We start from the raw sequence: 14,296 nt of genomic DNA on the forward strand, positions 1-14,296 counted from the left end.
AATACATTATATTACACTATCTATCTATCTATCTAAGAACTAATGTTTCTTACCTCTGCATTAACAGAAGAGTCGTAGGCCGTAGTTTGCTCAGTCGTGATTTCTTCCATCGGTGTAGTCTGCTTCTGTACGTAGGTCTCTCCAGAAGATATTATTCTCTCCGGGGGAATTTCACCAATCTCACCGCCTTTGTGTTTCATCACATTCGTGGTGTACTCATCCTGATCTTGTTCCTCCAAGCTCTTCATCACTTCTTCCAACATACTTTCAAAAGTGGACATGGAATCGGTTGTTTCGCTTCTGGTAACTTTGCTCTGTTCTACCAAAGCCTCTAGAGTTGGGGGGATTTCAGGAATTTTCTTGACTGTTCTAGTGTTACTTGCTGGAGTTACAGTTAGCAGCATATCATCAAACTCGTTCCTAGCTGTGATTATGTCCAGTTCACTCTCCTTGTCTGATCTACGCTCAGTTGTTGCAACTTTCTGTTCATCTATGATGTCATTAGGATTGAATGGTTTAAAGGAATCGCTTGAGATCTTGGGTGACCACTGGTCTGTTTCGGGTTCAGCGTACTTTGGTCTGTTGATAGAAAAGTTAGAATCCTGATCTTCTGTTTCTTCTTCCTTGCTTTCGGTTTTCTTGTTGTATCTCTCTGACAGTCTTGGTCTAGGGCTGTATCTCGTATGAAGTTGGCTTCTGTTGGTAGTGTTGGGTGCTTCGGTCTGTACATCAGGTTTGTCCGTGGGTTTTTCAGTAGGTCTTCGTCCTCTGAATCTGTTCTTTACTTCATAAACTCGTTTAGTACTCGATGACTCAGTCGATGTTGTCGTGTAGGAGTATGATGGTCTTCTTCGGCGGAAGTGTCCACGTTTTGTAGAACTTTCAGTCGTAGAGGGAGATGTCGCAGATGGTTCTGTGGTAGGTTCTGGTCTGTACACAGGGTGCCTAATTTCTTGTACTTCTGGCCTAGCATGTACTTGCTTTGTCTTCAAGTCAGCTTCAATTTCATCTATTCTCATGGTTGTTCTTCGTCGGTCGAAAGCTGGTCTATAAGTGACTGGCTGAGCTGGTCTCTTCCTTTCCTTGTTTCTGGATGATTCTGTTGAAGCTTGGTGATACTGTCTGATGACTCCAGGGCGCACGCGTACTCGGTTGTATGATGGTGTAGTTTGAACCACATTTTCTTCTTCTTCTTCAATTTCCTGGTGCTCCTGGTTATCGATTTTGATATCTTCATTTTCAGGGGCAGTGGTGGATTCTTCTTGTTTACCAGAGTCATATTCGTGACTAACTGAAAAGCTTACACTTTGTTCGGTCGCAGGGCTAGCGGGCGTGTCAGTAGCATATGAACTAATGTCATATTCTGGTTTCGTTATAGGTGTTGTTTGTTTGACGTAAATGTCTTCTTCTTTTTCGGGACTTGTTTCATCAAAAGCAGATGCTTCTACTGGCGCAATACTACTTCGTGACTGGTAGAAGTATTCTTGACGAGTAGATGGCAAATTAGGCACATATGATGTTTCTGTTTGCACAGTACTTCTTGCAGTAAAGGTTGGTAATGACGCTTCTTCTTTTGAGTCAACATTTGTGTAGTGTTGGCTTATAGATGCCTTTTCGTTTGTGTAAGCATTTTCAGTATCATTTTCGGTGATAGGTTCTTCGGATTTTTCTGAAGTCTCCTTAGGGCTGGGTTCAGTGATAGCTTCAATGTCGACGGTGCTCATACGTTCCATCAAGGTTACTGGATAGTTTTGATGCAAGACGTCTCTCTGATAGGCGAGGTCTTCTTCCTTGCTGTTATGAGTTTTAACTCTTCTATCGTAAATATCCTCATTTTCTGATGGCTTATAGTGGATACGTCCTCTCGTTCGTTGTCTTGAAGATTTTGTTGTACTCTCGGCTGACTCTGATAGTTTTTTGATTGTTTTTTCGGTGGTGATTTTGTTTGGTTCATAACGAGGTCTGGATGGAAGTGGTCGTCGTTCTCGTAAAGGTCGCCTTGTTACTACGACTTTGCTGGTAGACTCGTAAGATTCAGATCGAGGTGTGGTGGTGTATCGGGGACGGCCTCTGTTCCTCTGAGGAGTTCTACGTGTAGTTGTTGTCGTCGTTGTGGTTGAAGATGAAGTAGGACTAACTTCAGCAGATTCATAGTTATTTTGGTATGTGTACTCTTCACCACTGTATTTAGGCGGAGTATCGACTTCAGAAATGGTTGGCACACTGTTAATGTCTACTGATGGACCTGATGGAATGTTTTGGTCTACTGCAGGTTGAGGCTCAGCGTTTTGGTTAAATTCTGTTTTGTATGTATTTACTTGAGCATCAATTTCTGTATTGTAGTTGTTGCTAACTGGTGCGGTGTTTTCCACATTATAATTGTTTCCTACTGGAGATGTTACTTCTTGGTTGTAGTTATTTCTAACTGGAGTTGTTACCTCCTGGTTGTAGTTATTTCTTACTGGAGTATTAGAATCTTGATTGTAATTGTTACTTACTGGTACATTTACGTCTTGGTTGTAGTTGTTAGTTTGAGGAGCATGGAAATCTTGGTTATAAGTCTGTCTAACTGGGGCGTTAAAATCTTGCTGATAAGTTTGTTTTACAGGAGCATTGACTTCTTGATTGTAGTTAGTTTTCAAGATTTCTTGCTGATTATAATTGTTTTGTTTTCCAGCATCTTGGTTGTATGTATTTCTTACTGGTGCTGGAGTAACATTATTAGTGTAAACAGGGCTTGGCTGGGTCTTTTCTGTAGTATGTTCCGTTTTAGCAAAATAGTCAGTTGGGTTGAATACAGGGTATTTCAGATTCGGGTCAGAATCATGGTGGATTTCTGGGGTGTAGTTTTGTAAATAGCTTGGTGTGGCCTGTTGGCGATACTTTGGCTTTTGAGTAATTACTTGTTCAGGTTGTTTTTCAGCACTAGTCGGGCTGGCTGGAGTTGGGGATGGGGTAGCTGGCTGTGTTGGAGATGGTGATGAATGCCCTTCTGATGCAGGTGTAGGATAAGGTTGTTTAATATCATCGAAGTAGTTGTGGTAATCTAACGGAGTGCTGAAGTGGAACGCCTGGTTGATGGAGTACGGATTATGAGTCTCAAGCAGTTGACTCGGATAAGTTGAAGGCGGTTTAGTTGTCGTCGTGGTTGTTGTCGTAGTTGTACGTAATGTGGTCGTATGATCTGGTTTCCTCTGATAGTACTGATCGGTCTCTGAAGATTTGAAATTATTCTGAGCTGGGAAGTTGCTGTACTCTTGAGAGTTGGGTTGATGTCCCGCGTTGTTTATAAAATATGAACCTGATTTGGGTGGCGCTGTGGCTGTCTCAGGTTGCTTTGGTGGCCTGATTGATGACACAGTTTGAGGCTCGAAGGAGTAGTAATTCGACTGGTAATTTGGCACTGGGTTTGGTTTAGGCGCGGCAGTGGTGTAGTAGCTAAATGTGGGTTTTTGTGTTACAGGTTTTTCGGGCTTATAAGGCGGTTGTGTGACTGCGTAATAGTTCTGATTATATCCTGGTTGTGATGGCGCCTGAGGTTGTGATGAGTCACGGATTTGTGAGTTAATGACCACTGATCCTACATGAGGAGATGGGAAAGGAATTTTTGCGAACCCATTTGGAGTGTTGTAGCTCAAGGGTGCAACGAAGAATGGCAGTTGTTTTAGTTTCTTGTCGCTGTTCTCTATGTTTGATAGGTAAGGCAGTTCGAATTTGACAAAGTTGTCCGGTGGTGGTAAAGTTGACGGTCCAATGAAAACCTTGGGTGCATTTAATGGATTGACTGAGTCTAACACAGCAATAGTGTCCGCATTCTTTAGAGAAGATAACACGTCTCCCACTTTAACTTGACTGTTCTTACTGACTTCCTTGGTCATGAAAATAGCTAATGGTGGTTGATGTGGCTTCAACTTCTTCGGTTTCGGCGTCGTTGAAGGTTGAGTGGGGAAAGGGGTTGGAATTGTTGAGAATTTTGGCACTTGATCTACGTCTTTCATTTGAGAGAACTCAGAGAAATAGTTTTGTCCTAACAATTGGTCTACTGGTTTAACACCTGGTCTTTGATAATCGTTGACGAATGTCTGTTTGACAGGATTGGGTCTTGCGCCTCCTTGAGAATATAATTCTGAATTAACCAACTGTGAAGTTGTTAGGGGAGTTCTGAAGTTAAATTGTCCTCTGTTCAACGACTCTAAAGGCACGTACAATAACTGAACTTCCTCTCTCTCGTGTTTGTTCTGCGACATTGATTCTGGTTTCAATGGTTTATCGATGGTATCAAATTTAATTTTCTGTAGAGACTGCGGTTTCTTGTTAACAAAGCCGAAGGCGTTGCTCACGTTTTCAGCGCGGTATCCATCAACAAGCCGGGGAACTTCCAGTTTAGGTTTTTGGTGTTGGCCCAGAAAAGGTTTTGCTTGTGAAGGACCAGGTAACGCTTGATTGAAGCTAACTGGGTTAAGGATCGGCTGTGGCCTGGGCTTCTGAGGCTGGACGGTCTCAAATCCGAATGGAGGAGCTACAAATCCTTGACTCAGTGGGAAATTAGGCTGTGACAAGCCGAATCGAATGCCTGTCCCGAATCCTTGGTCCGTCAGATAATTCTGTGGGGCCGATGGCACAGATTGAAGGTACAGCTGTCTGTTTGCTGGAGCGTTGTAAAAATTCCTGTGTGGGAAGGCATCTTGGCTGAAACCTGTTGGTCGTGTTAGTCCTGGGAATGGTTCCGTCAGTATTCTAGGTTCTGCAACGGCTTGTCTCTTAATCTGAGGTTGTTGAGGTTGTTCGGGTTCTCTCTCGACGGGGCCGGATAATGGCACCCAGTCGCTGATGTCTGATGTGTAGGTGCTGATCTGACGAGACCATCTTGACTGGTCCTTCTTGGCTAATGACGTCACAGCCAGGAGTGTCACGAGGCAGGCGAGGCGGTGCACGGTGCGGTGCGCCATCTGAAATCAAAAGAAAAAGAGGATCAGTAAAAATGCAGTATACATTATGAAAAAGCTTATAATTTCGTGTCAATTAAGATTCGGTATAAACATTTGATCAACATGTAAACTATTGTCACAAAGATGTCTAACGGACGTGATGTCGCAGTTTCAAGAACTTAGGTTCTTGATGCCGAAAGCATCCCCTTAGATTAGACGATGATAACTTCAAAAGTGTGATACCAGTTCTCAATGTGTAAAGCCAAACAGCATTTTTCCTATCGTTCAAAGCAATTTGTACGGGTCAAGTTAGTTGTAACGTCTGGGACTTTTCAAACAATAAGTTACATAGACCACTTTACTACTATTGTGCAATTCTATGAGAAAAATCTTTGAACAAAACAAACATTAAACGCTAGTCACTCGATGATATCTTTGACATAATTATTTTTATGTAAGGTCGTAATTGTAACAAAACAGTAACAAATGTTGTATTTATTTTGTTAGGATTATCAAAAATTAACGTAACAATAGAATTAATTGGGTAAATAGGAATACTATAATTATTAACTTAAATATAGTTTGTAGCATATATGTATTTTCTGCTGAAAAACTATTTGCTTTTGAATCAGTTGTTTTAAGCTGTGATAACAAAGAAATGCTCCAAGGTACAGACAGCATTTAGAGACCTAGGTACCTAAACCATTTCTCTTCACTTAATCAAAACATGGAATATTGACCTGTTTCTCATTGACCTAGCATGATTACCAAACCCCATTCGAATTCACACAGCCTGTCCATTTACGACCTCCTAATTACGATGTAAGGTTAGACTGTGGCTTGAATATTAGGTCATTTAGCCAACTGGTCATCACACGTAGCATTAGGTCACGAGTTTTCTACTCTGTGGCCCATGGCATGTGAATCTTGGGTTACGCAAGATGATCTGTGTTACATATGCTATGGTATGGTGGGTGCCTCGTAACTGTGATGCAACAATAGCCCTTATGTTTTATCTGATCTATATATGTCATAATGTGTTTTTAATGTTCTCATGTGTTGTTTGCTGAGCGTTTGGTTTTAAGCAAGAATGTATTAGCGGGGGTGGTTTGAAGATGGAATTTAGTAGGTAAGTAGTTTGTGCAAGGCAGTCCATAGGTTGATTGAATTTGTTAGTGTAAAAAATAGTCAAAATGGTAGAAGAACTGAAGTTAATTTTCTATGAAAATAAATTTACTCTGGACAGACTTCTGAAGATGTGTTTGGCAATGCAGCCAAAGAAATGCTTTAATTAAAAACCTGCATGATTTCAGTGGAAAACCTTGAAAGTTATGCACACACGCACATTTGTGCAACGGCTATGATCTATATACCCTATATGTAGTAATGTGCGTAACTCCTTATATAACTTCTTTCACAAGAAATGGCTTATTTACCTATGTACATTATGTCAGTATGCAGGTTTATGTTCCAAACAGTTAGTTTTGTAATTATCATAAATTTCAAAATTTGCAAAATTTTATTGTTTTAGTATTCAATTTTGTTGTATAAGATTCATTAAAGACCTGATTTATTATATTCAATTAGGTATCTTAATGAATATTATAATTGTCTATATAAGTTCTATTTCCTTATATAAGTAGTGAAGCTTACTAGTAAGTACTTGCCTTTTTATGTTTAACAACATTCAGAAAATAGATTAACTGATTGTGTTATTAAGATAAATAGTTCCTGTAACACGTAGATTTCTAATATAATTTCACGTCGCAATGAATTAATCTTATATCTTTTTAGTATAAAGTGGAAAGGCTCACTTGATTACTATTGTGGTGCAAATCATAAGAGGTAGCGTTAGATATATTATAACATGTAGTACTAATCAATGTAGAATTAAAATAGGTATTGTTGGAGGAAATAAATTAAATAGAAAAAGGTATGTTAGGCCTACAAAGAAAAAACTGTGCAAAATATTCCTTTTTCGCACTGAAAACAATATACATACATAAATACTTTTTAGATATTAACGTAGTGAAGGAAGATATTAAAAAAAAAATATAGTAAAAGTGTCTTTAATTACTTGCGCCCTTTAACTTCTTAATGAGTAGTTATGATCTACGAGTAAAGCATTTAGCAACGCCATAAACCTTATATTTCAATTATAATTTACACTCAATAGCAAGTGCGTAATCATCTAGTCACACTGCTAATAGTGAGATGGTATTTTTATGAAGTCTACTTCCTATGGAAATCAGTTGTAATTGTAATGATATTAATTAAGAACTAGCGCTTAATTGCATTATGGCTGGTTTCTGAGCACCGTTACAGTAGTTAATCTAGTAACTTGTGCATTTCTAAAGAAAATGCATAAGAAGAAATAGACGTCTCAATTTTATCTATTTTTTTAAACTATGAATAATATTTATTTCCTGTTGAAAACTACATATTTTGTCGGTTGCAAATATGTAAGTAATGAAAAATCATTTTAATCATACATCAATAATTTTGGAGGCATTTAAATACTTAGATGAACTTTGGTGATTCAAGCATATGCTTGTACAAAACGCTACTACAACGCTGTAATAAAACAACTTTAGCCAGCAGTTCATAGTAAAAAAGACTGTGATAATAATATTCTCAATTTTGGAAAAGTTACATTACATATTTTCCTTTCACATTTAGTAGCTAATTAACAACACATCATCATCCGCTCACGCTCTCGCTCCCGCTGCCGCTTGCACCAAACGCCACACACACAGGTAATTGAACGTATTGTAGATAATGTACTTTCCTCGTCTCAATGCTAATTGGTTACAACATTAAGTTACACGTATCCACAAGAAAGTGCGTCCGTTTGTATGTCCGTCTTGCTAAAACAACAAAACTTTTCTACGTACGACCACTTATTTAAAGTTACTTATTGTGAAAGTTGAAGATATGTATTTGTGTAGGCTTTTGATTGGTAGATAAACAAAGTCTGTTTACAAATTTAAAAGATAAGCTATTATACATATCTTTCTAAAAATGGCTTTACCGTAAATTATACAAAAACGTTTATTCGACTGATAAATCAGCACAGGAATCGAACGCCAAAACAAAAGAACTTCTACACTTCCTGCGTTTTTTTGCTGGGATGAAGAAGTGGCTCAACAAACTCCCCAGCAACACATTTGTCTATCTCTATAGATTTGGTTTGAAAAATCAGATTTGTACAAATAGTCTAGTTAAGTCTAGTAGTATTATATAACTTAGTTATACCAATTGGTTTACCCAGACTATGAGGTAGTAAATATAAGCAGTAAGGAAGTTACTGTCGCATCGCAATTTATCTATCGATTGTCATAATAAATATCGATAAAAAGAAAGCAAATCGATTTAAATGTTAATATTATTTATGAAGAAACGTAAATTGCTTGCTAGTGTTGTCAGCAATATTCATGTCTTGGTATCGACGAGTTGCATATTGCATAGAAATTCAACATTTCACACTGAGAAACTTAATTAAGTACCTATCTTTATTTTTTTTGGCTTTTAGTGTTCTTGAAAGTCTTTTTGTAAAATAATTGTGATCTATGAAAACGTGTATTCATCGTTGAATAATTTTATCACGTCAATATGTAAAGAGACATTAGGAAATTGTTCTTTACCTGAAAGTCAAAGCCTGTAGGCGCACGTCGATCACATTACAAACATTGTCACCACGATAAGCCCACCATTAATATATTGGTTGTTCAGTGAAAGTCGGCGGTTTCTCATAATGACCGTTTCACCACAACATCGGAGAGGAAAAGCTAACTTTATAGTTTTACTAGCAATACCAATATTACACAGTTAAATAATGCTGCATTATTAGTCGCAGTAATAATTATGGAAACAAGATAAATATGAGTAATAAGTGTCATGTTACTTCGCTTCGTAAGACATAAGTAGTGGTCGATATGTGTTATTATCGGTATGCTTATTTTACTGTGTGGACATCACTAATGATATTTCTATTTGGATATTGTTTACTAAACATGATATAATTTCAGATGCAATACGTCTGAAGATATCTAAGTTTAGTTACAAATATTATGAGTAGGTAAATGTGATGTAGGAAATTCACAAGTTAATTTTAAATCCTTGATCTACATAAGTATTTTATTAAAACAGTATGAAATTAACTAAGTACTCAAATAAACGATAGGAAAAATGAAAGGGTCAAGAATTTGGCTGTAGCTGAAAAGAAGAAAGATTTGTCTCCAAATCTTTACCTACCAACAGTATGATAATCGCCAAATAATTGGCTACTTATAAGCCCTTTTAATGAAGATTTAACAATGGTGGGATAAACACTATTGTTAGCGATTGCCTATTAGCCTAACAAAGTATTGAGTGGTCTATTGAAGTTGCTCTCTACATTCATAATTATAATATTATATGATAGACACAATGAAACTGTAGGAATAACATTTGAAATAGTTCAAAATTATATTTAGGGTCTCATGCGGCATGTCACCTTCTATACTTTTTAATCGACTTCAATAGGGAGGTTTTCAGTTTAACTGGAATGCACTTATGTATTATGAAATGAATGTATTATGTATGTGCGCAATTAGCTCAGGTTTGGTTGAAACAATTTTTATGAGGTTTTCAACATAGCATTTGTATGACTTAGGAGAAGGTTTTAGATATACATTATTGAAATTGGTTTTATTTATTGTAAAAACTTTCAAATTAATTCTTTCACAAAATCCATTCACTGTCTTTTGGTTATCCCTTACTTTCAGTTCAATACACAATATAGTACATTTCATATGTCGAAATTGTTTTTTGATACAAATACCATATATGTGCCTACATATATTCCGCATACACTATTGCACTCGCGTTGGCATAGAATGCAGTTATTTCCCATTTGTCAACATTGGTTCAGGCAGCGTGGCGTGCAATAGCGAATATTAGATGTTGCACAGTGCATTATCTATGCGTTTTCTTGTACGAATGCATCCGCTTATTACACGTGAAGCGCGATGAAAGTGGACAGCGGGGATTGCATTTGTTAGAAGTAAATATTAATGTTGTGGCTGTTTCTTTTGCTGATAGTGTAGATTTGAGAGCTACTGTTTGTAAAATTACGGTGATTCGGTCGCTCACTTTTATAAAAGTGTACTTAGTAATCAGGAGGTCGGATAGGCAGTGGCTTGAAAATACTGGTACTCAGCTGCATCTGCTTACTAAACACTGATAGCCAACCGTAACATAGTTGGGAAAAGGCTAGGCAGATGATGATGACTAAGTAATCGTGAGAATGTCTAGGACCAAAATTGTTACTATAACTAAATAGACAGTCAAAAGTGCCTAATATGGATTGTGTATAACAAACAGTTTTATAACAAAGAAACACGCACTAATTACTACGTAGTTTTTTCATAAGAATCGTGTCATCGATTGTACAAGAGACGATGAACTGCGATCATTCATTTGTGCAAGCTTTACCGTCACGAGAGCCGCAGTCACGAACACTCAATAGTAGCTCTGAACAATTAAAATATGGATTGCAGACAGGCAATTAAATTCGGAAATAATTTGCTCAAACAACTAGACGTCGCCGCAGCTGTAATATTTGAAGATGAATTCGAAAGAATCTGAATTATTCGCATAATTTCGTCATTAAGTACATTAACATTTTTTATGGTCCCATTTAGAAAATATTAATCTCTTCGCATACCTCCTTTTCATAGTAAACCTGTACTTAATATCTGCAGTAATTTAATTTACGAGTCAGTTCAGATTATTATATATTTTTTTTCTACAACAAAAAACAGAATTAACAGGCAATAACAAGCGTACACTGCAGGCCAAGTAAATGACATGCGCGGTTGCATATCTCGGGCATAGATGCGTCGCGTGGAACGGAACAAGTATCGTCGTTTACCCACTTTTGTGCGTTCGGTTTTACGTAATTCTATACAAAATTATTTTTTTATTATTTAATGTTTTTGCGTAAATGGTGCCGTTATGACATTATTTGTCTGTCTTATTGAGTTTAATTGGCATTGCGAGGTAATTTACATGCAAGAGTAGCTTACGATATGTTTTATTGTCTGTGACGACATTAATTTTATTAATTCATGTCTGAAACGAATTTTGTTTGGTATTGCAGATTTTTTGAAGTGCAAACGTTGCGCGGTTTGCAAAACCTATTAGAACAATTTGATTTTTTATTTACCTCTTACGAATTATAGACCTAACATGTAAGAATCTAATCAGGTAATATTCTAGAAGATAATTTAAAATATAACTCGAAAATTACGAAAGTTTCCAATTACCGTCAAAACTGACATTTCCATGATCCCTCTTACAGAAATTTCCCACAGTAAATATGACAAGAGAACACATTATATATTATTTGCATGAAATTTTCCACGAATATTGCACTATCGGCCGGAACGACAGACTCTTCTGACCTATATTACGCCACCTGTTCACCATTGCTAACAATGGCCGACAATCTGTAGACCGTCGGACTGTCGGACAGAACTCTCTTTGTTTGCTATAATTTGCCGTAGTGAAAGTGACTTGTTAGTTTTAGACAGTGGTACTTTTTTTTGGCGGACAGTGTAACGTTGTAGAGAACGGTAAATGCATGGTTTAAATTACTTTATATAGCGTTATGTAATGGCTAAATAAGTGTATTATTGTCGGTTGTATTGTTATGTTGTATGTCTTTTCTTTATCACGATGACAGATGAAAGTGGTACCTTTGCCATGATAGTAGCTACTAGACTTATTATTCGATTGGTCAATTATATTGTTATTTGTGCCAAAAGGGTTATGTGGATTTAAATTTAACTTAAGTCATCTTGAGTGATTTGTTGATGACAATTGAGCTTATTTCATTCATGACTAACAGCTTCCCTTTGAAGACTTAATTACAAAATGATAGATAGATAAAATCTTGAGCATGGATTCACAGCCGTTTAATAAGTCAATCAAATTCTGCGAATTGCCAGTTTCTAGTTTTTATATACCTAGGTTTTGTTATAAATCCCTGGTTATGATGATATCCCATGTTGCGGAAAAAACAATAAAAGTATATGGACCAAAAAACCAGTTAATAATAAATCTAAGCACCAGACGATCACATGGTGAACGTACAACGACTGTAGAGTTAGAGCAGATTTCAAAAACCAGTCAATTTCTGGCCCAGTGAATCAATGTCGATCCTACCTCTAGTAAGCTAACTCACAGATAGATAGCATATTGCAATCCACCGTAAGACAGTACAGAGATTATAGGTTCGAGTTACCGTCATCGTCATTGGAGCCCGAACTTCCTACATTGTTAGCTGATGCCATTCATAAACAGACGGCTCAAGCGATGCTAAGTGGCTGATTGTATCACTGGTATGGAGAAAACCCACAGGCAAAAGTGGAGAAATATTGGATAGAAATACGGACCCAAAAAGAATGTTAAGTGACAGTTACACCTTAAGAAGAATGGAAGTCGAGTAAACATGACTGGATGATGTACAAATCATCATTTTGTTTGTTCAAAATGAGGAGCCTGATTTCTGATGAAAGACAATTATTTCTGAAGACACAAAACAACATTAAAACATTTTGCTAAATACCTACATTTATGCCGACCTGCCCAGACCTAAGAGTATCGTCCGCATTCTATAACTTAGAAAGTTACAGAATGCTCACGATAAGCTAAGTATGGAAATTAACACAGCAACAACTTAGCTTTTAATAGGAATCCTATATAACTAGTGACCGCATCAGATCCCTATCTGGAGCGAGTTATTTTTAATCGTTGATAATTGTTAATGTTTACGCACCGACGAACACACTTCTGATATAATGATTACCTTAGCTGTATCGTAACTGCGGTTCTATGGTCTCTTATGTAGGTATATAATATTGAGGTATGTTCTACTTCGTCAGTGCCGCGACAAATGACAGCTACAGACGTGACTATGGATGTCAATCGGTCGTCGCTTGAAATATTAAGATGCTCAAAAAGGACTGACGGATACTTAGAAGAATTGACCTTATAATACAATTTTGTTGCACTTGTGTAGATAATAAAAATGATTCATTTTATGAATAAAAATATATACTTTACACTCGAGAAACGGATGTGAAAGATGGAACTGATGTTGATGAAGAAATAAAAGTCCTTGCTTACTATGAATGCAATTTTTAAGCAATATATGTGCAGTATGCAATGATGTCAAAATATTTTTATTTGAAGTTAATTAAATTCTTACAACATTTCACTCGAAGAAGTAAATCATAAATCGGATTGATCATTTACACACTACAAATTGACAAACTTAAAGCAATACGAGCAAAGTTAGCCAATACTACAGGACATTATTTTGTAACAGTAAATAGTATTGGTATCATAGTATTAGTATCAATACAAATGTCATGTGGTCGAGTCTATAAATCAACTGGAGAATGTTAGCCTCTGTTAAGTACAAGGACTTTGTTAATCGTTTCAGTTAAATCAGAATCTTAATCGTTGTCGTTAGATATTTTATAAGACCTTTATCGATAAGCTACTGTATAATTAGTAGAACGTCATAAACTACTTCATTAATAGCTCTTTGAATATATTCATGAAATTATGTGACAAGAAAATATCATAAGTATATATTATAAAACAAGCCATTTTTAGTTGCTGTGATATCTCCTCTTCTTATATTAACATCAACCGGACTATTGAATTGACAACAACCATTGATTTTACCAATATTTCAGTACGTCTCTTCTGCCCAAAATTATACCAATAATCTTTAATCTTTATGCTCGCCCAAGACCTTAACCAGCAAATACAACAGTCGTATTCAGTTCTTAGGCTAAAACAATCTCTCCTATAATATTCTGAATATATACTGAAATCACGGCTCCACAATCTAAATAGAAACTAGGCCGTAGCGACAGGTCCAGCCAGCAGTCACGTTTGTGAACCACGGAGTAAGGCAAGATGAATGGAGATGCCATAGGTAATACAGGTACTTCTGGCGCCTTCTTGTATCAAATACATACGGTGAGCATTACCAAAACGATCTGTTACGAGGCGTTCAGGTTCTTTAAAACATCCGCCATCGATTTTTGGTATTACAAAAAATGTTCGGGTCCAAAGGAGGCGTTTAAGGGCGGAGACAGTAACGTTCATCGACCTCCAAGTACCGTCATTTTGGCGCGCTAGTTTCTGAAGAGAATTTCCTTTAGCACCTCCGCTCGTTATTTTGTTCTCCATGTCTGTGAACTAACTTAGTACCGACTAGAGTATTTGCATGGCGGATATGAAACCTGTAGCTAAGTGTAAAATTAGCTTTGCTCATAACTTAGTAGGTATGTCAATGTGTCTCCATT

General features: G+C 37.0%; 1 protein-coding gene across 1 annotated transcript in view; it reads right to left on the reverse strand.

Annotated features, from left to right (window-relative positions):
- LOC124642408 overlaps nt 1-14,296 on the reverse strand; it is a 51,522-nt gene that overhangs the window by 1,685 nt on the left and 35,541 nt on the right. The window contains exon 2 of the mRNA XM_047180814.1: nt 54-4,949. Within this exon, the coding sequence (XP_047036770.1) occupies nt 54-4,949 (4,896 nt within the window). The remainder of the gene's footprint in view (nt 1-53; nt 4,950-14,296) is intronic.

This window comes from Helicoverpa zea, chromosome 24 (assembly GCF_022581195.2).
Source record: "Helicoverpa zea isolate HzStark_Cry1AcR chromosome 24, ilHelZeax1.1, whole genome shotgun sequence".
In the NCBI taxonomy this organism is placed as follows: Eukaryota; Metazoa; Arthropoda; class Insecta; order Lepidoptera; family Noctuidae; genus Helicoverpa; species Helicoverpa zea.